Source organism: Mirounga leonina, unplaced genomic scaffold (assembly GCF_011800145.1).
Source record: "Mirounga leonina isolate KUSES-001 unplaced genomic scaffold, KU_Mleo_1.0 Mir_128, whole genome shotgun sequence".
NCBI lineage: Eukaryota > Metazoa > Chordata > Mammalia > Carnivora > Phocidae > Mirounga > Mirounga leonina.
The window spans coordinates 6,306,046-6,331,436 of record NW_023270320.1 but is presented as its reverse complement, the minus strand read 5'-3'; the positions used below and the strand labels follow the sequence as shown (position 1 = coordinate 6,331,436).

The following is a 25,391-nucleotide window of genomic DNA, read 5'->3' as shown; positions in this document are numbered from 1 at the left end:
CAGTAAAGAGTAAGGACTCTGGGGTTAAGCTACTTCCTGGATTTAAATCCCAGTTTCATTATATGTTGTCTTTTGACGTTGGGTAAAGTGTTCAACTTTCTTTCTCTGCAAATTGTTTTGATCAGTAGTAGTCTATACGAGGCAGGGGGATAAGAAAAAAATGGTGAATCCAAAACTTCCAATGTCTAAAAAACAATTTCCAGTAGCTGCACCTTTCCAATAAAAATATAATCACCATGGTTATAGTTCGTGATTGATGCTTATTCCAGTCTATTAAAGTCAAGGGACTTTTTATTTAACACAAAACTCTCACACCCATCTAAAAAATAATTCAATCTACTTATTTTGCATAGTTGTTTCGATAAAACACAAATCCATCTCAATGATTTCACAGATTTTACAGTAAAAGCACCAGTAGGAGGAAATTTGACAATAATATTGCTAACTACTCTTTTGATCTTAGGAATCCCAATCCCTGAATGGTCTTAATTTGTTGAAATATCTACGGGAGTGGAGAATGAGAGCTACATAAAAGTGGTAAGAGAATTAGATGTCATGGGGGCTGGCATGGCACATTCCTCCCTACCTGTCTTTTCATATCTATCAAACTAAGTAAACTTACCGGTTTTACATTCCACGCAGATGAACTTTCCATCAGGGAGTGATGCCAATCCCAGGCACTCCAGGTGAAAGTGTTTGCAGCACTCTCCCTCACAAGGAATCAGAGGGTCACCAGAGCTTTCACAGATCTGTAACATGGCAAAAAGCAGTAGTTCTAAAACTTTAGCAGGCATCAGAATCACTTGGAGGGCCTTTTAAGACACAGATTACTGGTTCCTCTTCCACAGTTGCTGATTCAGCAGGCCTATGGTAGGGTCCAAGAATTTGCATTTCTAACCAGTATCCTGACAATGTTGATGCTGCTGGTCCTTGGCCCTCACTTGAAGAATCACTGAAGTTAATTTTTTATTTTTATTTTTTTAAAGTTTTAATTTTAATTCCAGTTAGTTAACACAGTGCTATATGAGTTTCAGGTGTATAATACAGTGATTCAACAATTCCATATATCACCCGGTGCTCATCATGACAAAAATAATAAAAACATAGGAAGACTCCTATATTTAATACATTAAGGAAAAAAAAAGGGAAAAAAGAACCACTGAACTAGATAACTATTTCCAGACCCAATATGGTATAAAGTTTAACAGGCATACTTGATCTTCCATGATTCCTTCTTTGGAATGTGCAATACTTTAACTTTTCTTCACAGGGCAAAACAGTATTTTTCAAAAAGGGTAAATACACATTAAAAAAGGCAATACCAACTTAAATTTAAGAAAATGTTTTTTGAAATAAATCATCTGCCATTTACTTTTTTCGTAAGTAAGCTCTAGGCCCAACATGGGTCTTGAACTCACAACCCCAAGGATCAAGAGTTGCATGCTCTACTGACTGAGCCAGACAGGTGCCCCCCATTTACTTCTAATTAAAAACTGAGTATCACAATGAAGATGGGCACTTGCATGTGCAGAAGAGACCCAGAAAAGGCTTTAGGACCTATAGCTTTAAAGTAATATAATTTAGAAAGATATTACTCTGTCCAGCAGGAGGTTAACTGTATTATCGGTGGAATATTACAGCAATTATTTCAAGCTATCCGGCGCTTGCCTACCTGACACACAGTGTCCTTCTTACTGACTCCAACACCTCTTCTTGACAAACTTGAATCCACGGACTGCACATCAGAAACATCTACATCTGCAGTAGCGGAAGGGCTATCTACTTGCTTTCCAAAGCCTACCTACATGGAAAACATAGCACTTTTTAAGAAAAATAAAACAAAAATTTCCTCCAAGTGAGGAGCTATGAAAATCCTAGCAAGATATGCTCAAATAAACCTTGATATCTCTTTTTTGTTTCTTTCTTTGTAAAAACCCCTGGGTACCATATACCTGATGTTTTGAGAAAAATTATCGTTAAAATTTACAATACAGAAACTATGTTTCTCTTACATAAGAGATCAGCAAAATTAAGACATTTGTAAATTACAAAATAACCAAAATGATTTGTTCCCTGAGTATTTAAAAAATTCCCCAATCTCCCCAAATAAGTCAGGCAAAGCATTTTGTTCATCTTGCAAAGCAAAAGAGAGCACTGTGCCCCGAGCCTTGAACATATTTACCTGCAGGTCACTCAGTCCTCTAGAATCGGAGTCAGATGTGTCTCTGTATGCTGAGCTAGTCATTTCTACATCAGTTGAGGCGCGACTCCTTTTCTTTAGAGGTTTACAGGAATCTGAAATCTCGCTGGCACCTTAATACAACATACTGAAATTAATCCTAAAATAGTGCTTAAGGTTTGTTGTTTTCATTTTTTTTTTTTTGTGGGAGATTCTTTCTTTCCCCAAACTCATCTGTAGTGTGAAAAAAGCACAGCTCTCTTTGTAATACTGAAGTCACGAGTCAAAACTTCAGAAGCTTCTGACCTTCCTGATAGTGAGTGATTTAATTTACAGCCGCTCTATTAAAACATTTAATTCAGTGCTCCTGCTCTAAAGCTATTTTCAGTCAACAGAGCCCAAGTTCCAAGCTAAAAACCAATTCTATCAAAACTACAGGATAGCCGATTGATTTGGAGCAATCCAAAGAACCATTCAATTTGGAGGGGGAAGACATAAAACCCAACACACTGTGTAGCTTACAAATATGGTCGCAGAGACATCTCCATCTTGTTTTTATTAGGGATGTGACAAATCTTTGATTTGTATTCGATTCGTACACGGATAGTGCCATTTTCCCCCGAATTTTGCAATTCAGTTGATTATTGCCCCCCGAATAAATTTTGGATGTTCATAATTGTTCATCTGAGACTTCCTTGGTGAAGTGGCATTTATTGTGACCATTAACAAGTGCTGCAGCACATCTACATATGTCATGCCATTTAGGAGGCACATTGCTGAGGGTTGTAACGGACAATCAATGTTCAAGTGCAGCCAAATCACGAAGAGCTGGATGAGAGGCCTCTATGTGGAATTTGTGCGGGAAGGAATAAATATGAAAAAAAAAAAAAAAGGCAGAGAATAGTGTGGAATTTTTTTAAAACTGTGTGTAATACAAATCCAGCCAAAACAATAGTGCAAAAAGTTACAAAGCAACAATCTCTTGGGCTAATGCAGTATAGGCTATACAGAAACAGCCACGATGAAATGTGCAGATCAGGCACGGTGAATACCAGGGAACCAAGGAGACGGTTAATATTTCAACCCACAGTTTGTGTTTTGGATTTTTTTCCCCCAAAATTTCCATACAACAAACAGACATCTAGATCAGCCCAGCAAGCTATGGTGGAAGTGTGCAGTCCAGAAGAGACCATGGAGAAACAAGTCTCCTGAGGCCATGAAGATCCGCAACAGGCTGAGTGAGAGTAGCACTTGGTATATAGCCATGTTCTGTGGTGGAGGATGTGGGCCTCTTTAGACTGCTCAGATTACTGGAACCTTGTTATCACATCCCATTCTACAAGTTTTTTCACTGAATGTTTCCTTACATCTATAAATGAGGGTGCCTGCCCATGTTAACGCTGATTAAAAAACACAAGTACACAAATCTATCTCCTTCATTGCTGGTGTGTGGACCCAGAACACCACCACAAAGTATTTCCTTGGCCTAAAAGATCACTGGATTAACAAGGAGTTTTAACAGAGGAACAGGAGTGCTGTACTGAGAGGCTTTCGAAGGGAAAACACAGGTACCGCCATTTCCGATGAGTTTCTGAAAATGCTAGAAAAATGACAGACTGCCAAAGACAGCTGCCATGCTGTTCTCCATGATAACGGCACTAATATTAAAAAAAATAAGAGCTTTTAATGATTGTAATGTATACAGTTTGGGCTGTTTGGCAAAACCCTGCAGATGTGCATTAATGATGCTTTATTTAAAAACAAAAAACAAAAAAACAAAAACAGTCCATGTTGAAATTGATCAGTGTAAGTTAAACGGTGGTTTTTAGGCTGGACCCATGATTTAAGCTGTACCCATCCAGCTCAGACCGAAAAAAAAAAGAAAAAAAAAAAGAAAAAAAAATCATCTGAATGTTAAAGCAATCGTTCAGAGTCTTGAAGAAGAAACCAGGCAGGAAAATGCCAATAATGATGATTGGCGAAATCAAAATTGAAAACAAAGAAACTGTTTATCGAGCCGCCGACAAAGAAATCTTGCATGGAGACTCCAAGTCTGGAGTTTCTGGGATGAAATTGTACAGGAATCTCAGTCCACAGTTTCCTCAATCGCTGCGGAGACGGAGCTGTCACTGAATCTGACAGAGCCCTGCACTCCCCGGTCCGCCGACCCTGTGGAATGGTGGAAACACAACGCAATCAGGCCTCCTAATCTCGCAGCGATCGCGATGTCTTTTCTTGGAGCTCCGCCAAGCAGTGTTCCCTCCGAGAGGCTGTTCAGTTCTGCTGAGGATCTCCACGGAGACCATCGCTGCAGACTTCTCCCCGAGAATGCAGAGAGGCTGGTGTTTTTTTTTTTTTTTAAATAATGCAATTTGCCCAGAGTAAACTACAGGTATTAAATACAGTTTGAATGATCTCACCAAAAACGCACGAATCATGCTATGGAGTTTGTACTGTAGTCAAATTGCACACAGAAAATACGGATATAAGTTTAAGGTTTCTTAAACTTTGTGCATATCTCAAATAGATTCGCATAAGGTCATCTAATAATGGCCATAAATATGCTACGAATCATTTTAATTAAAAAAAAAAAGATTTTACAGCACTGTCAAAATAAACGTGGCAAGATTTTTTTTCAATCAGGTTGTCTTGTCTGATTTGTCATAGTCCATGTTTGACAAACATTAATAGCTACTATTCGGTATTCAGTCGAATACCAAAAAAAATGGATTCGTCACATCCCTAGTTTATAAACCAGTGAAACCCCAGAATCTTATGGAGAAAAGTTGGAAACAGTATCAAGTCTACATGGTGTTCTCCAATTTACAAAAACAAGTAAGACTTTACACATGGAGGTACAGAATAAGATCAACTCTAAAACACACACACACACACACACATACATACACACACACACACCAGGAAATACTTCAGTTTCACATAAATTTTTGACTGAAGAGCAACAACAGTGATTTACAGAGACAAACAAAAATACATGAAGTACAAATAAGTAATTCTTAAAAATTGGTTTTAATCAAGGAAATGCAAGGCAACATTATAGTAACTCACCTTTCTGTAATCCAGTCTTCACTGTAGCCTGAGGAACTGTTTCAACCTGTTTGGACAGAAAAATATACCATTAACAAGGAATTTTTTTTTTTCACTTTTAATTAACAGAGGGAAAAAAACAATACTTCCATCAATCTAAGTAATGATGAGTGATTAATGTATCTGAAATCTGAACTCCGTCCCATCTTCTGGGTAAAGTTCTCTGTCTCAAGGTCAGGGAGGGTTTAAATCCTAGCTGCCTATGCTGAATTCCAAGTGACAACACACAGCCACATGCTCTCTAGCAAAGACTTTTCCCACCATTCCCTTGGTATATGAAGAGAACAAGAATCCTTTCCTCAGTGTCTGGGAGGCAGGAGAGGGGTTGTTTCTGCAACCAGCCCCAATGTTGCTATAAACCCCTCCCGCCCCAAAGACGTTAGGATAAATTTTTACTTACTATGATACTCAGGTTAATGTAACTCACGCCACTTTAAGACCCTTCCGCGCCTGCACTCACAGCTAAGTTGCTGGGAATCAGGACCCTCTCTGTAGAGAGTGCTACAGGGCTCCATACAGCTGGAAGCTCAATACTTTTGCTGCTAGTACAAACTTAAGAAAATAAGTTTGTGATATTGCAAAAGCACTTTCTTGAGTGTCTTATGAACAGTGTCTTGATCCTACATTAGGAGAGCGAGATCAGAAGTTATTCTGCCAATGTATATGTAAAACACGTGGTAATTTGAGGCTTGAACCATTGGAATTAAAGAAAGGATGCTGTTTGGAGGAGTTCCTGTTTTAGCTATGAATTGAATTTTATGTTTCTTTAAGATGTGGTGAGATATGCATGTTGAAACACATTTTGTAAATATTTAAGGATTGTTCTAAGCTTTTTAAAAAAAATTTTTATTTTTTTTACAACAGGTAAAAAAACATACAACAGAAGCGCTTTTATAAGATACAATTAGTAATACAAATATAAAATCTTCTAAACAATCACTGTTATTGTTCTACTACTAACTATAACACAGTGGCATTAACAATTTGTCCCGCTTTTTATACTCATTCTGCTTATTAATTTTAAACTGGTCACAGACTGAATTTGGGAACCAGCTGGAAAAATCACAACCTTGTTTTGGTAATTAATGCTATAGATTTGCAAGAGCTTAGAAAGATTTTTTGGAATATAATTTCCTAAGTATGAAAGTTAATTATGGTGAATGAGTGACAAATTAGTATATTATTTAAATTTTAGTTAAATATTTCTGGGAAAATTGTTTTACATGCTTGGAGATACCATAGAGCACCCACAAAATCACCTTTTAAGTTTGGAAATTTAAATTATGAAGGAAATAATTTGAATAGAAAAGTCCACACTTCCATATTAAGTGGTTTTAAAAATATAAAGCTTATTGGAATACTATTCAGAATTCTTTTTTGTTTAACAGCAGCTGTCTGGGCTATAAAAAATGGATATTCTTCCACTTTAAAAAATTTGGAAAAATTCTTATTGTGAGTTTAATTTCAAGGAATAATGGTTTCTAAAAATTTCTTTGAACAGGTAATTTCATATGCGTATTACTACATTGATTACACTGGTTTAATACCCTTCAGTCAAATCTCCCTCCTCTTTTTTGTTTTTACTTAAATGGTGTTTCTGATAACCCAATCACAGGTGAGTGCCAATCCACTGGGAAAATAACATTCCAAAAAATCTGTGATACCAACAGAAAAACCAGATCATCTATGATTATCTGTGTCTTAAATAGAACTCTCATAGTTAAATTAATTAGATTTGTTTAGAAAATAAAAACAATACATACCAGCAGCTTAAACAAAAAATCAAAATTTAAAAGGGCAGGGGGGACTCAATGATGGTTCCAAATAAAAATCATGAAAACATGAAATCACTTTGCTCATAACAGAAATTTCAAAATAAATGTGAGGAATTCTTTAAGAGTCTTGTACCACTGGCTTCCCATCTCCTGAAGCCTATTTTCTGTGAAAATGCTTGAAGCAGAATCACAGGGATGGTTGTATTAGAATTAGGCACTGGAACTCACCAGGACAGAAGCATAAGATAGTCCAGAAAAAGGAAACCCAGTTTGGGGAAAGTTTCTCTTTCTTTTAAGAAACCAGATAAGCCACAACATTTACAAATACAATGTTTTAACTCTCTACATGTAGGAAGCCAACCTGCTCCTTTTTGATCTTCTTCTTTGGCACAACCTCAGTGGATTTCTCTGATTCAGAACGAGTTCTAATCGATCTTCTCTGTTGCTTCTTTTCTACTGAGCCTAAGAGATGATTTAAAGGAACAAAAAAAACTCATTTAAGGATGACTTGACATTCATGTAATTAAGATTTGACCCAATTCCCTGCTTTTCTTATCCATTACTTTGTTTTCTAATTGTAATTGTTTTGTTTTACTTTTGGTCTTTCAATTATAAATCACTAAAAATTCAGTCAGTATTACATATTTTTAATTTTAACAAATGAATTAAACTAATTCTATATGTAAAATGTTTAGTGGTGCTTGGTGTACCTGTATGAGTTTTTGCTACTGTTATATTATTAACAAAAACAGAGGAAAAAGGCACAAAGATGTGGCCAAAACCAAATCATTAATTTGGATGTCAAGGGACTTGTTACGCTTTAGAAATAATGAGTTATGAAAAACTTTTTGAAACAAGTTAGCAAGGTTTTTCATGTTAAATAGTAAAATAGAAACTAAGTAATACTTTTAAACAGTAAAATTCTTTGGAAGTAAACAGAAAAACAACTCACATGGACCCCATTTTGGACAGGATAAAACTTAGAATGAGGACCACCATTAGAAAGAACACTAAGTCAGGGATGATTCATTCTGCAATCCTGAGAAGGAACGATGCCTGCAGCACAGCTGTTCTCCATCTTCTCAGCGCTAGGACCACCTACATGGTCCTTCCTACATAATCACCCTTCCACACCTTGCCAAGGGAGATAGCTCTTATCAAAGCAGGCAGAAGCTACTTCAGTAAAACCTTCCACATTACCTTTATATTTTGTGGTTTCATTGTTCTTGCCTATGTATAAATGGTTTCCTTCCTTAGTTCAAAGCCAAAATAAAGAAGGATCGCACTATGTCTGTTTTGGGGAAGAAGGAGGTAGTGTGATACTAATATATTGTTCCTGAGCTGTGTTGATTTCTAGCAGAAAAGTCACAAATGAAGGTGTTGGCTCCTTCCTTCATGCTCACTCTGCTTTACACTGATGGAAATGTTCACTAAGACAACAGATATCCTACCCTCACAGGCACCTGAGTATCCCAGAAATCCAGACTTTAATATAATCAAATCATCAATATTCAAGTACCTACCAGGAAAGAGGAAAATGAAAATAGAACTGCTTAAAACAAACAAAATAGCTTTACTTGTTTTGATGATGACAACATGACTTCCATTAAGTACAGACGGTATTTGATCTACTATCTTATAGGAAATAAGGCAACATGACTTCTTATAATTGTTCTGAAAGCTACCCGAAGAACACATAAAATCTACTACATTTAAAACCACTAAAAAGTACTACATTCTTGTCTTGAGAGGAGGTGAGCGTCTCTGAACTTGGAAAATAGCTTAGAAATCTAGTATAAAGGCAAATACAATTCTTCAAATCACAGAAATTAGCAGTGCCACACACTCTACGTGCCCCCTAAACTTACTAAGAAAAGGCTCAAGAATTCTAAGTAGTTAACACCAACCGAGATGATACAACTGGTTCCTGAAAGGAGATAGTCTTTTCTCTCACTTTTCAACTACTGAAGTTATTTCCACAAGAAGCAAAATGGTCATTTAAAAAGGCAAAATACGCTCGCTGGTAACCAAATTTAAACCAAGGTCAAAGCTTTAAAGCACTCATTAATTTACACCCTAAATATAGCGCCTGCCTACAGAAGAAACTGAGCTTTTTCCAGATATAAAGAATTAGAACCTTCCACTTAAAAAAAAATTTCATGGCAAAACTTAAATATTACAGCGAAAAGACTACGTGAAAAGAAAACGTTCAGTAGCTGAGGGGAAGGAAAAAAATAAACTCTATTAAAAATAAAAGTATACTATTTAAGATCAATCTAATATGAAGAGTTTATTTTCTCCCTGAATAGGAGAATGTAGATATTTAAATAAAGATCCCCCCTAGGCTAAGTATCACACTTAAATCAGATCAATCACAACAGTTTAATGTAAAGAAAGATAACAAAATTGATGTACCTGACTGGAGAGCTGAGGCCAAAAGATTCTTTTAATCTTCAAAGAAGGGAACAAATGTTTTCAATTATGGCTAATTAATGCAAAATTGTTTAAGTCCATTTATTCATTTCTTTAACATCATAATTTCATTTTTTTATACAGTATTGTGAAATGATACAAGTTGCAAATCTGGTTCTGGACTTTGCTACTCTCTCCTTATTTTAATGCAGCTTCCCTTCCCAACTCAAATTTGGATAAAGGCATAATGTTTTGTATGCCCCATATGCCCCATCTCCCTTGCTACCACCTCTCCCTGTCTTGTAGCCCCCTTCACATTTTTTTTAAAGAAAGCTAGCCCAAGTTCTTTCCTGAACAGTGATTGCTTTTATTTTAGCTCTTATAATAATAAGAATCTTACTCAAAGTTTCCCTTACAAAAATATTTGCCCCTTCGTGCCACTCAATCACAATTCTGCCTGAGTTACTACTGATTCAAGGCTACTACCTCAGTTCTCAAGACTTTAATCCTTCTAGAAAATTACTCGATCCCTTCTTTGATATGATTCCAACATTTTTTTAAAAGAACAAGGTGAAACAAACTTGTTTCTCCTAAACTAAAATTCCAAATGACCAAACCAGTTGACAATCTAACTCTTTGCTTGATGGCTGTACGAAACAGTAATACTGTTATATAAACCAAACCCACCAGACCCTCAGTTAAACTATAAGATTCTTAGTATGTCAGTCCCTTAACAAAAATTACTTTGACCATTCCAAAGGCATAACCTTATATAGGCATTTCTATTTTAAACAAGAATAATATAGTTTGATTTTCAATTCATGGTATCTGTTAATCAGAGAACAGATTATAATATATAAATTATAATAGGAGAGTTAGGCCCTAGTCCCCTACTTACTAACATCTAGTACACCTAAGAATAATAAAAAGAACATGGGCATCTGAAAATTAGTTTCTAGTAAGAGATGAAAGAGGAAATGGTAAGAATGTGTTAATAGTGCTAGAAAAGTAAAGCTGTTATTTTCATGCAAAGAGAGATAATCAAATGGTGCATTTACTCAGATGTGTACAGATTTCATAACTATACTCTTTTAATTACAAAGCCTTATTACTTAAACTCCTATAGGAAAAATAACTTACTATGAATAAAGCTCCCTAGCCCCTTAACCGTTCTTTCCTATTGAAGTAACTACTTTTATAACTCAATTTTTTTAATGTAATTTGATTTTGATAACTGAAAATTTCTTAGGAACACAGCTACTATATTATAGCAGAACAGAACTATGACCTCTCAAAATACATATATACCCTACTATATACTATACTCTTCATTCCTTACCCACCTGTAGGACCAGATGTTGCTTCAGGAGATGATATATTCTGAGTTGCCTTTTCATTTCTCTGGTTTGGTGTAGAAATTATAAGTCTGTCCTGTCCTCTGACGCTTATTTCTGTTTTGTTACCAATTCCCTTTAAAATAAGACAAAATAAAAAACAGCTGATTACCAGGCAAATGGCGTCGTTGGCTTACAAAGACAGCTTAAGATGGTCATGATTTGCTTGAATTTTACACGGTCTTTGCAGTTAATTTATCATCTTCACCATTACCAGAGCAATTTTATTAAGTCATCAGGATGTATTCTAAAATGTACGAGATTATGTGAGAAAAAAAAAAAAACGACTCCACATGAGGCGTATCACTAAAAAAATGAAACCGTATCACCTAGTTTTCTGTCAAAACCAAAATGTTTTCTGGTCTGAATAGTCTCTCCCGTTACCTCATCACAGGAAAAGAACTGGAGTCATTCTCATTTGGTTAAGTACCCTACTACACTCATGTCTTAAAAGACAAGAATATCCTTAGGTACAGAAATCTGACATTCATGATGACCAAAATGTGTACCCAATAAGCAACTTGAAGCAGATAGAAGGCAGCTACAATTATAGCTCTGTCTCATTTTAGGTATTTTTAATACAATGAAATAAAGGAGTGTTTTGTAAATATTTGTATTTTTAAGATGTTCATTTTAAAAAGATCAGTTTTGGGACGCCTGGGTGGCTCAGGTAGTTAAGTGTCCAACTCTTGATTTTGGCTCAGGTCATCTCAGGGTCATGAGATTGAGACCCTACCCCCCCACTCCATGCTCAGCGGGGAGTCTGCTTGAGATTTCTCTCTCTCCCTCTGCCCCTGCCTGCCTGCCCCTCATGTGTGGGGGCACTCTCTCGCTAATAAATAAATCTTTTTCCGAAGTTTAAATAAATAAACAAAAGACAACTTTATCTCAAATTTCATTTAAATTGCACTCTTTGGAGTGGGGTGACAAAGTTTGATTTGTATATCCAAATGCAGATAAAATCTAGCTCCAAGAATGAAGCCAATTTGCATTAAAAAAAGATGCAGAGTATTCGTTTGCTATTCCAAGCTGTCAGTAGAACCAAGTGGAGCCTGTAACTTAAGCCTTTCTTTTTTTAAAGATTTTATTTATTTATTTGAGAGAGAATGAGAGAGAGCACAAGAAGGGGGAGGGTCAGAGGGAGAAGCAGACTCCCTGCTGACTCCCTGCTGAGCAGGGAGCCCAATGCGGGACTCTGATCCTGGGACTCCAGGATCATGACCTGAGCCGAAGGCAGTCTCTTAACCAACTGAGCCACCCAGGCGCCCTCTAACTTAAGCCTTTCCAAGTAGTCTAGTCTTACTGAAATCAGCTGAACCTACAGTCAGAAACAAACTAATAGAGAACCCTTGTACTCCTCTCTAGTAAAATAGTATCACTTGAGCACAAGGTGTCGCATATAAGTGTTCAATCACTAAATTCTACAGCTGAAACTAGTATTACACTGTATGTTAACTACCTGGAATTTAAATAAAAACTTGGAAAAATATATCACTGATGAGGCATACTTTAATTATTTTCATGTGCATATGACAATGTTAGGAAATAAGCAGAGTTCTTTAAAAGCACACACCCACGAGGTGCCGCTAAATTGAATTCACAAGCCCACAACTGTGGTAAGGATTTGGAGGACAGTGAAGAGGTATGTGGAATAAACATTACAAATGTTATGACACAATTTTAAAGTCTAAAAGCTAAAATATAAGTGCCCTAAATGGAGGTTCAGGGCTGGCTGATGGAGATACTCAATTTGAAGAGGTATTTTCACCCCATTACCCACGCTATCACCACAGTTAATTGTTACAGAACAAACACAGTTCTGGAATTTCTCTTAAATGCATTAGCTATCCAAAGTGAACATGAGTCTAACAAAATTGCCGGTGCAACCAAACAGATCAGCAGGTATAATTATTACAATGGTTAATTCAGATAACTGACAAAAATAATATAAGAAGAAGCACACTTTGCAGCTAAGAAAAACTAACTATACAAACTGGAAACAGGCAAAGTGCCGAGTTTTTTTCCAAAACTTTAGGGAGTTAAGCTCAATTTTGGCTGCACAGCTCAAGATTAATCTAGTACAGATGGGGATATTACAAAAGAGGGAAAAAAAGAAGGAAAACATAGCCTTTTTGCTTGTCTTTTTTGCCCCCTCTTAAACACAGTAAACTCACTGTACATTTCAAATGCAGCGGATAAAAGGGTATTTAAATCATGACTTTGTCTTGTTTGTAGGGTTTCTTTTTAAATGCTAAGGTTGACTACTTATTAAATAATGTTCCCCCAAAACACCCATGAAAAAAGGAGGTACCTTCGTTGAATAAACAAACTGATCGATAAATTTCCCATCTCCTGTAGCGTTCTGAAGAGCAAACACTTGTTCAATCTTCACAACCGGAGACATGTTACACTTCTGCAAATCCAGGCTCCCTTTGTGCATTGTAATGGAAGCTGGTAAAGATTTCCTCGCGGCAGCTGTTTTCCAGGCTATTTTAACAGGAGGTGGTTCTTCTTCTTCCACACTTGTGTGCCGCCTCTGGCTCTGTCTCCGAATTTCAGTACTTGAGAGAGAGGAGGCCACCTCACCTGCATTGGTCTGTTCTGGCTGAGTATTCAGCACTGACCTTGGTCTTCGGGTTTTCTTAACTTCAGCTTTGGAGGCAACATTCTTTTTTGCTTGGGACAAAGCCTCCTCAGGCTGTTTATCAATATAGATAAAAGTATACTGTTCTATTCTTTCCTCTCGGGTCATTTTCAATGCCTTCTCTGCATGGGCAATGCCAATATCCCACTGAGCACGTTCTCTCTGAGGTCGGGGTTTCCGAATCTAAAAAAAGACCCAGGCATATAAAAGACACAGGCATGATCAGATACTCTTCAATCTAATTGGTACATTTAAACCAATATGTATTTCCCATGTGATCCTGTCATCTTTCCAGGTAACATAAATAAATATCTTCAGGTTCTTCAGTCAAATACATGAAATGTTCTAACTCCCTAACTTTGGTAAGTCAGTATTACTATCAGATGATATGCAGGTCTACTCTCTCTTACACATCCTTTTTCGTTGACCACTCTGCTGGACAAGTCCCTCAAAGAGGGAGCTGTCCTCACGTTATGTTCATAAGAAGCTAGCAAGGAGGGCAAAGGGAAGAGAGATTGCAGAACGATTACTTTCAATGGCCAATAAAACACCAACATTAAAAATGACACCCTAAAGCTCAGGGGTGCTACAGAGATCACAACAGAGCAAATGGCAGAGTTTGCATTTGTGCTGGTAGTTTGTACCATAATGCAAACAGGGGCAGAATGCAGAGAAAGGAGAGAGCCCAGAGGAACAAATGAAAGTTGACAAGATATAGGAAAGAAGGAATGTTTGAGAGAAAAAATGAACCTGAACCAATTTCCACAGGTGTCCTTCACTGTTGCTCAGAAGACTCTGAGTTGGCCAGACAGATAAGAAAACTTCTGATGACCAAAGCCATCAGGAATTATCCAGGGAGTTAGACTGAGGTAGCCCAAAATTAGCAAACGAAACTATGAGAAGGGATGGTATATGTGGAACGCTGGTGTATAAATCTGTAAAATGTTGTCTGATAAAATTAATCAAAGTCCTCTGTGATCAAATTTAGCTTTTAAAGTGTAAAAGTATGACAAATTTCTGAATTACAAGAGACCCACCCTAAAATTAGTTGAGTTTAAAAATGTCAACCACATAGATTATCAGGAGCTGATGTCATAATTCTAAAATATCCACCACCACAAACATATTTCTTGGTTCTATCACTAAGTGTGACCTTGGTTGAACCAGTTACTTAAGCTGTCTGTGCCTCGATTTCTTCATCTGCAGAAATAGGAATAATGGTGTCTACGCCACTTAAGTTGTTATGGAGATTAAATGAATTAATATACACAAAATGCTTAAAATAGTGCCCGTCTCACAGTAGGTACTCACTGAATATTTTAGAAACTTTACTTTCACAAAACAATTTTACTAGGTAAGAATAAAGGAAATTATGTAAAGATAATGAAATAGGAAAAAGAATAAAACTCCCTGGCAAAATCCACATTTCACTAGCATCTACTAGTCTTATGTACACTAATTCAATTCAAAAATAGAATCCAACACTGTACTAAGCAGAGTTCAAGTTTTTAATAGTATTCTAATGTTGTTTATATAAAATATAAAACTTACTGACATACAATAAATTATTAAAACTGGACTTAGGTTAACAGCTATCTGAAATCAAGTATGAAAACTTCTATTAAATTATTGAATCCTCTAAAAACCATATTCGATTGGTAATGTTAATATGTTGTCAGATACCTTTTGTTTCTCAGAGTGATTGCTGGCTTGTTTGGTTGCTTCAGCCAATAATTCTTCATACTGTTTATGACCTTTATACTCTCGTACTCGCTTTTCATGAACCCATGCCCTCTCTGGCTGGTTGCTAAAAAACTGGACGTGATACTCCCGGGCACCTGTAAGCAAAAATTCTTATTAACCATTTCAGAACATAAGCATCCACATATACTCTGCCAAAAACATGAACCTAAGCCAGGTTCCCTAGTATCACGCCTATTAAAACTTGTACGCTTTGGATTGTCTGAAGATATAATCCAAAACTTGCCAATTACACAAGTAATAGTGTAAAAAAAAATCACTCCCAAATGATTAAAATTAGTCCAGCAAATTTTAAGAGAAAGAAAATCAGAAATTCTGCTAATTATCAGATTTGTTACCTTGGTTACACAACTTATTTTTGCTTGTCTCAAACCCTTTTACAAACAAATCTGGGAATAAATAATTTTTTCTTCAAAAAATGTGTAACAGGGGCGCCTGGGTGGCTCAGTCAGTTAAGTGTCTACCTTCGGCTCAGGTCATGATCCCAGAGTCCTGGGATCGAGCCCCATGTTGGCTCCCTGCTCAGTGGGGCGTCTGCTTCTCCCTCTCCCTCTGCCTCCCCTCCCCCGCTCGTGGGTACTCGCTTCTCTCAAATAGAATCTTTAAAATATATATATAATATATTTTCTTGGACTTTAAAAGTGCTAGTCAAATTGCTTTTCTGGCTATATAGAAGTGGGCTATATAGACTTGGGGATGGAGAGGAGGCCACTGACTCAGGGATCCTGTGAGGTCAAAACTATCTTCATAACAATACCAAGATGCTACCATCTTTTCAGTTGGTGGCATTTGCACTTCATACGGCAAGAACAATGGTGGGTAAGACTGCTGGCACGTTGGCACAAATAAAGACAGTGAGTGACTCCAAACAATACTAGTATCACATTCTTCATAGCCACATACTGGCAGTTAAAACAAAACAAAAAGCCAGTTTTATTTAATGTCCTTGATGAAGTAGTAAAAATGATTAATTTCACTGAATTTCAACCTTTGGACACTGTCTTTTTAATATTCTGCATGATGGAACGGGAAGTATGCATAAAGCGCTTTTGCTTACTCAAGTGTGACAGTTATCTTGAGGGAAAGTACTTGTGTGATTGAGTTGCAAGATCACTGGCCACTTTTTCATAAAACATCATTTTTATTTGAAAGAATGACTGACAGAAAAACTGTGGTTATTTGAACTTGAGCATCTGGCAAGTATTTCCTCAAAAAAGAACAAAGCAAGTTTGCTATTTCAAGGAAATCAACTGACAGTATTTGTTGCCAATGACAAAATTTGATCTTTCAAGCAAAAATTAGAATTTTGGAAAACCTGAGTTTTCCAACTTCCCAATAATCAAAGAATTTTCTGATGAAATAACTGGTCATATAAATTAATGTGATTTTAAAAATATCTATAGAGGATGGGCCCCTGGGTGGCCAGCGATTAAGCACCCAACTCTTGATTTCAGCTCAGGTCAGGTCATGTCATGATCTCAGGAACGTGAGATCAGAGCCTTGCTTGAGATTCTCTCTCCCTCTGCCCGTCCCCCAGCTCCTGTGCACACTCTAAAGAAAAAAAAAATCTATAGAAGGATGTGTCAACATTTGGAAGATATGTCTCACTTGGTAAAGCCAATATTTTTTATTTTTTAAAATTTTATTTATTTGAGAAAGAGAGAAAGAAGAGAGCGTGCCTGCAGAGGGGGTGGGGGGGAGACAAGCATGCTTAGTGCAGAGCCCCACGGGGGGTGGGCTCAATCCCAGGACCCTGAGATCATGACCTGAGTGAAAGTCAGACACTTAACCAACTGAGCCACCCAGGCGCCCCAAAACCAGTAATTTTTAAATGGCCAATATATGATGTTATAAAATCATGAAAGGTAAAAGATTCATCCAAAGTGCAAGACAGAACCAATGGATTTCAATGTAACAAAGTACAAAAAATTTATGGATATGATTTCAGATTCCATATTGGAACTAGCCCACCACTTATTGAGTTTTGGTGTAATATCAAAGAAATATATCCACAATTACCTAAAAAGGCTATTAAAATACACTATCCTTTTTCAACTACACATCTGCCTGAAGTCAGATTATCTTCATATAGTTCAACCAAAACAAAAAATCGTAACAGAATGAATGTAGAAGCAGATACAAGAATCTAGTATCTTCACTTAAGCCAGACATTAAAGAGATTTGCAATGATGTAAAATGATACTATTCTTTTCAGTAATATTTTTGAGAAAATAGTTTTTCATAAAAATACAATGATAACATATAATGGATTTTTAAATGAATTAGTAAATATTTTTAAATTCTCTTAGTTTTAATTTCCAAATTGAAATAAATAGTAATAGACAGAATCCATGTAAACAAAAGCTTTTTAGAGTCTTCAAATTTTAAGAGTAAAAGGGGTTCTGGGACCAAAATATCTGAGAACTGCTGTTCTAGAACAGTGCTACTCTCCAAGTGTGGTTCCCATAACAAGCCAGTCTGTGACAAAATAAGCACAGAAAAGTAAGCATTTAGAAACTATGATAATTTGACATTGTCATGACATTTAGGCACATGATCAGGGATCTTGTACTATGTATTTTTTGCAGGAGAAGGCCTTTCCTTTTTGTAATAGTTACTTTTATTGTATTTTATGTAAGTATTGATCCATGGTGGATTGGAAATTTTTAAAAAACGAACAAAAACTGGTCTTTTACCATACATAGTTAGAAAAACACAACTCTACAGAAAATGTCTCAGGTTAACAGAGTACTGTATAACTGGTCTTGGCGAATCCAAGATAATTCAGGTAGGCAGAGAAAGGTAAGAAGCAGATCCTAACTAGAAAAATGTAGGTATAAGCTTAAATTGAACTCAGTTATCTGAAATCGATTATATCTTGGATTTGAAAATTTTTAAATTTTATTAGACATTAATGGGAGATTATCTAAGGAATTATTTTGAAACCAGATTAAAATTTCTTATGTAAAATAGCCTATAAGAGAGAAATACACACACAATTCGATTTCCATATAATCTAATCTGAGAGGGAAGAGGCAAGCACAAATTTGACTATAATTAATCAAAGAAGGTTTATCAAAAGTCCAAGGGTTTTTAGGGACAAAAAAAGAAATACAACCTAAACTAACAGGTGAGTCTGGAAGATATGGTAGTGGGTACAGGTGATAGGGTTAAAAGAACACAGGGCATAATCTGTTTTCAAAAGTCAGTTATTCAGAAACAGTCTTTAAATTATAGTTAAAAACATGAAAACTAAAACTCAGAGATGACACAATCTCATTTTAATCTTTATTTTCAACTTCTTCCTCTATTAAATCATTAGTACAGATGAACCAAATTAAACAATTTGCCTCTTTGTTATTATCACTTTATTTTCTGGCTGGCCAAAGAACTATGAATAAAATAGAAACCTAAAGACCTGAAAAAATGAGAAGCAAGCACATCTGCGTTTGAATAATGGGCTGAATTCCAAAAGAAAAATGCAGAGGAGATTTTCTCTTTAAAGATTTATTTATTTATTTTAGAGAGAGAGAATGCATGTGCACACATACGTGGCGGGGAGGGACAGAGGGAGAGAATCTCAAGCAGACTCCCGGCTGAGTGTGGAGCCCTGCATGGGGCTTGACCCCATGACCCTGAGGATCATGACCTGAGCCAAAATCTCCAGTCACTCAAATGACTGAGCCATCCAGGTGCCCTGGAAACGTTTTTATTTAAGAAAAATAATATAAAGGTAAAACCATCCAGTTTTAAGCTAAAAAAAAAAAAGTTAGGATTAAAAGTTACAATAGGTAAAGAAGATGTGGTACACACACACACACACACACACACACCAAATGGAATATTACTCAGCCATCAAAAAAATGAAATCTTGCCATTTGCAACGATGTGGATGGAACTAGAAGGTATTATGCTAAGCGAAATAAGTCAATCATAGAAAGACAATTATATGATCTCACTCATATGTGGAATTTAAGAAACAAAACAGTGGAGCACAGGGAGGGGAAGGGAGGGGAAAATAAAACAAAATGAAATCAGAGAGGGAGACAAACGATAAGAGACTATTAATCATAGGAAACACACTTGAGGGCTACTGGAGGGGAGAGGGAGGGGGATGGGGTAACTGGATGATGGACATTAAGGAGGGCACAGGGTATAATGAGCACTGGGTGTTATATGCTACTGATGAATCACTAAACTCAACCTCTGAAACTAATAATACACTATGTTAATTGAATTTAAATAAATTAAAAATAAATAAAAATAAGTTACAATAGGTATAATATGATACCATTTAAAACTCTCAGTAGGGGCACCTGGTGGCTCAGTCCGTTAAGCGTCTGCCTTCAGCTCAGGTCATGATCCCAGGGTCCTGGGATCGAACCCCGCATCAGGCTCTGTGCTCATTGAGGGGCCTGCTTCTCCCTCTGACTGCCTGCATGCCTGTCTGCCTACTTGTGATCTCCCTCTCTGTCAAATAAATGAATAAAATCTTAAAAAAAAAACCTCTCAGTAAAAATATTTACTATCCTATTAATTACAATATACATAGAGAAATATAATTACTCTCAAACTTTTTTTTTTTAAGAGGGAGAGAGAGCAAGTGTGAGCAGGAGGCAGAGAAGGAATCTTAAGCAGTCTCCACGCCCAGCACAGAGCCTGACATGGGGCTCTATCTCACAACCGTGAGATCATGACTTGAGCCAAAATCAAGAGTCAGATGCTTAACCCAGTGAGCCACCCAGGTGCCCCTACTCTCAAACTTTTAACAGTAGTTACATTATCTGAAGGATGAAATTATAGGCACTTGTCACTTCTGACTATATATATATTTTGTATTGTTATATGCAGAAAAAGCATTTCATTTTTAACTTTTAAACTTAAAATGATTATTCAGCCATGAGATAAAAGGAAATCCTGCCAGAATGGACGAACCTAGTGGACACTGTGCTAAGTGAAAATAAGTCAGACAGAGAAAGACAGATACCATATGATCTTACTTGTATGTGGAATCTTTAAAAAAAAAAGTCCAACTCATAGAAACAATGTAGAATGATGGTTGCCAGTTATCAGGGGCTGGGGTGGGAGAGAAATAGGGAGATGCTAGTCAAAGGGTATAAGCCTTCAGTCATAAGATGAATACGTTCGGGCGCCTAGGTGGCTCAGTTGGTTAAGCGACTGCCTTCGGCTCAGGTCATGATCCTGGAGTCCCGGGATCGAGTCCCACATCAGGCTCCCTGCTCAGCAGGGAGTCTGCTTCTCCCTCTGACCCTCCTCCCTCTCATGCTCTCTGTCTCTCATAAAAAAAAAAAAAAAAAAAATGAATACGTTCTAGGAATCTAATGTACAGCATGGTTACTATAGTTAATAATACTGTATTACAGGGGCGCCTGGGTGGCTCAGTTGTTAAGCGTCTGCCTTCAGCTCAGGTCATGATCCCAGGGTCCTGGGATCGAGCCCTGCGTCAGGCTCCCTGCTCAGCTGAAAGCCTGCTTCTCCCTCTCCCACTCCCCCTGCTTGTGTTCCTGCTCTTGCTCTCTCTCTCTCTGTCAAATAAATAAAATCTTAAAAAAAAAATTACTGTATTATATACATGAAAGTTGTTGAGAGTGTAGATCTTAAGCATTCTCACCAAACATCCACACACAAAAATAACTGTGTGAAGTGCTGGATATGTAAACTGACCAAAGTATATGTATATCAAATCATTATGTTGTATGTACACTTTAAATATATATAACTTTGGTCAATTACACCTCAATAAAGCCTGAAGAAAAAAAAAAAAGAAAAAGAAACTTAAGATGAGACCACAACAATGAAATATAACTTAAAACAGACATGTGATACAAACATCTTTCCACATGCTCTTACAAAGAATTTGATCTTTATGTGTAAAAACCGTTATTTTTTGGGCGCCTGGATGGCTCAGTTGGTTAAGCGACTGCCTTCGGCTCAGGTCATGATCCTGGAGTCCCGGGATCGAGTCCCGCATCGGGCTCCCTGCTCGGCGGGGAGTCTGCTTCTCCCTCTGACCCTCCTCCCTCTCATGCTCTCTGTCTCTCATTCTCTCTGTCTCAAATAAATAAATAAAATCTTTAAAAAAAAAAAAAAAACACTTATTTTTTCCAAAGCTAAGAATCTAGTAATATGGACCAATAATATGGAAATCAATGACTACTATCTAAAAATAATTAAGAAAAATTTTACAAGGTTGTTTAGATAACAAGCAACACAAAATGCTTCACAGTCATCATGTGTGAACATATCAATAAAATTTTTATACTGTGTTTTTTTGATTTTCAGAAAACTTTCTCTAAAACTGCACTGCATACAGCTATACAATGGAATACTATTTGGCAACAAAAAAAGAAGTACTGACAGATGCCACAACATGAACCTCTAAAACATGAGGCTAAGTGAAAGAAGCCAGACACAAAAGGCCGTATGTTATATGGTTCCATTTATATGAAATGTCCAGAAAAGGCAAATCTATAGAGACAAAAAGTAGTTAATGGTTGCTTAGCGCTGGGGGAAGAGAGGAGGAATGGGGAATGACTGCTAATGGACATGGGATTTCATTTTGGGTTGAGGAAAATGTTCCAGGAGCACCTGGGGGGCCCAGTTGGTTAAGTGTCTGACTCTTGTTTTCGGCTCAGGTCATGATCTCAGAGTGGTGAGAACCAGCCCTGCTTTGGGATCTGCACTCAGCGGGGAGTCTGCTTGGGATTCTCTCTTCCCCTCTGCCCCTCCCTCACTCACGCAAGCTCGCTCCCACGACGTCAAATAAAGCCATTTATTTATTTATTTATTTATTTTTTAAAGATTTTATTTATTTATTTGAGAGAGAGAGAATGAGAGAGAGCAAGCACATGAGAGGGGGGAGGGACAGAGGGAGAAGCAGACCCCCTGCTGAGCAAGGAGCCCGATATGGGACTCGATCCCGGGACTCCAGGATCATGACCCGAGCCGAAGGCAGTCGCTTAACCAACTGAGCCACCCAAGCGCCCTTATTTATTTTTTTAACATATTTTTTTTTTAAGATTTTTTAAAATTTATTTGACAGACAGAGAGAGAGACAGCGAGAGAGGGAACACAAGCAGGGCAGTGGGAGAGGGAGAAGCAGGCTTCCCGCTGAGCAGGGAGCCCGATGTGGGGCTCATCCATGATCCTAGGATCATGACCTGAGCCAAAGGCAGACGTTTAACAACTGAGCCACCCACGTGACCCAAATAAAGTCTTTTAAAAAAAAGTTTTAAAATTAGATGTAGTGATGACTGCACAACTCCGTAAATGTACTAAAAATCACTAATTTGTATGTAAATCATATCTCAAGAAAGCTATTATTTTAAAAACTACTGCAAAAAAGAAAACTAAAAATATCAAAATATACTTAAAAAAAAGATTTTATTTATTTATTTGATAGAGAGAGACACAGCAAGAGAGGGAACACAAGCAGGGGGAGTGGGAGAGGGAGAAGCAGGCTTCCCGCTGAGCAGGGAGCCCGATGTGGGGCTCGATCCCAGGACCCCAACACCATGACCCGAGCCAAAGGCAGACGCTTAACCAAATGAGCCACCCAGGTGCCCTATCCTTATGTTTTGAATAAGTAAATAGAGTTTCAGAGAGTCCTTATTCCATAACCTCCACTCTTTTTTTTTTTAAAGATTTTATTTATTTGATAGAGAGAGACACAGCGAGAGGGAACAGAAACAGGGGGAGCAGCAGGCAGAGGGAGAAGCAGGCTTCCCGCCGAGCAGGGAGCCCGATGCGGGGCTCAATACCAGGACCCTGGGATCATGACCTGAGCCGAAGTCAGCCGCTTAACGGCTGAGCCACCCAGGCGCCCCTCAAAATACACTTTTAATTAATTTAAACTTTAAAAAATTTCTAAATTCTCAGAGTTCTGGTTTTCTCAATCATACAAACAAATTTTACCAGCAGTAAAGCAGGAGATTACCTAGGGAATTCCAGACCATATTAGATTAATTCCTAAATTTAAATACTTCCTTTGAAATACAGATGCGGCATAAAATTGTGCTTTCACTTGTATCCCATAAAAAAGCTGTAATTAGCAGGTTTTCATAGAGTAATTAAATGTGAAACTCTATATAATTTCAAAAGCATGCTTTTCTAAGGAGAGAGAATTGAAGAGCCACAACTCTCACATGATCTAATACCCCAGAGTGCTCCAGAGACCCAGACAGGTACATGGATTATTTTATTTAGGAAGGCTTTGCCCTAACAGACACATGAAAGATACTAATCATCACTGATCATCAGGGAAATGCAAATCAAAACTACAATGAGATATCATCTCACACCTGTCAGAATGTCTAAATTAACAACACAAGAAGCAACAGGTGTTGGCAACTATGCGGAGAAAGGGGAACCCTCTTGCACTGTTGGTGGAAATGCAAACTGCTGCAGCCACTGTGGAAAACAGTATGGAGTATCCTCAAAAAGTTAAAAACAGAACTACCTTATGATCCAGCAATTGCACTACTGGGTATTTACCCAAAGAACACAAAAATACTAACTGAAAGGGATACATGCACTTTATGTTTATAGCAGCACTATTTACAATAGCCAAGATACGGAAGCAGCCCAAGTATCCATCAACTGGTGAATAAAGAAGATGTAATGTGTGTGTGTGTGTGTGTGTGTGTATATTACTCAGCCATAAAAAGAATGAAATCTTGCCATTTGCAATGACATGGATGGAACTAGAGAGTATAATGCTAAGCAAAATAAGTCAGATACCATATGATTTCACTCATACGTGGAATTTAACAAACAAAACAAGCAAAGGTAAAAAATAAGAGAGACAAATCAAGAAACGGACTCTCAACTATAGAGAACAAACTGATGGTTATCAGAGGGGAGATACATGGGGGGATGGGTTAAATAGGTGACAGGGATTAAGGAGTGCACTTGTGATGAGCACAGGGTGATGTATGGAAGTGTTGAATTACTATATTATACACCTGAAACTAATATAACACTGTATGTTACCTGGAATTAAAATTTAAAAAGGCTTGGTCCTTTGGGAAATCCCTGTCCCTTTCTTCTCCCATTCATGGACACAAAGATTATTAAACCTGCAAGGTACTCAGAGAATACTAGTCCAACACTTAGTAATCAGTAATAAATGAAAGAACTGGGACTGCCTTCCCCCCAACCTTGGTAAATTATGACTAGATGAATTCAATTACTTTCCTTCTAATACATAGGATGTTTAAGAGTGGAGGTTGTGGAGGTTGTGGAGGGGCGCCTGGGTGGCTCAGTCGTTAAGCGTCTGCCTTCGGCTCAGGTCATGGTCCCAGGATCCTGGGATCTAGCCCCGCATCGCGTTCCCTGCTCTGCGGGAAGCCTGCTTCTCCCTCTCCCACTCCCCCTGCTTGTGTTCCCTCTCTCGCTGTGTCTCTCTCTCCGTCAAATAAATAATAAAATAAATAAAATCTTTAAAAAAAAAAGAGTGGAGGTATGGAGTAAGGACTCTCGGAAACTCTACTTAGTCAAAACATAAGGATAATAACAGTACCTACTTCATAGTGTTGCTGCTATGTGGACTGCATAAAATATATTAGAGAATTGCTTAACACAGTGTCTTGCATGAAAGTAGACATTCAACAATGGTTTTTTTTGTTGTTGTTGTTTTTACTTCTGCCCCATTGATGCTTCCAGTTACCCAATCTTGAATCAGCAGGTTATAATGACAGATAACTGCCTTCTGTACCAGGGCAGATTACTGGCTATGTAGCACAAAAGTTACAGATACGGCTGATCTTGTCACAAATCTGACTTGCAAGACTTATGTAGACATTTCTTCTCTTCATTAACAGTGAACAGGTAGCAAGACAGAAAGTTTAAAGAGGAAAAGAAATAGGCACAAAGTTGTCACAAACAATAAGGAATTCAAAACATAACAAGAGTGAGTTCACAAAGCAAATATCCAGAAATAAATTCCAAGCTCAAACCTTCCCCTGGCTAACTAAGCAAGTCCATTCCAAATGCTAGAATATCAGAAATCTAATCCACATGTTTTAGACAAACCCATGAAAAAAATTAGAGAAAAGTTAGAACACATCTTTTCTTAACATTTATTAATATTCCTAAGG

General features: G+C 37.4%; 1 protein-coding gene across 4 annotated transcripts in view; it reads right to left on the bottom strand.

Annotated features, from left to right (window-relative positions):
- NSD3 (nuclear receptor binding SET domain protein 3) overlaps positions 1 to 25,391 on the bottom strand; it is a 118,480-nt gene that overhangs the window by 37,128 nt on the left and 55,961 nt on the right. For 3 of the 4 annotated variants that reach the window (XM_035004020.1, XM_035004022.1, XM_035004021.1), the window contains exons 5-12: positions 15,196 to 15,350; positions 13,180 to 13,695; positions 10,818 to 10,944; positions 7,424 to 7,524; positions 5,249 to 5,294; positions 2,183 to 2,313; positions 1,673 to 1,801; positions 623 to 749 (exon numbers count right to left, since the gene is read on the bottom strand). In XM_035004020.1, the coding sequence (XP_034859911.1) occupies positions 623 to 749; positions 1,673 to 1,801; positions 2,183 to 2,313; positions 5,249 to 5,294; positions 7,424 to 7,524; positions 10,818 to 10,944; positions 13,180 to 13,695; positions 15,196 to 15,350 (1,332 nt within the window). The other variant, XM_035004023.1, reaches the window with a different exon arrangement.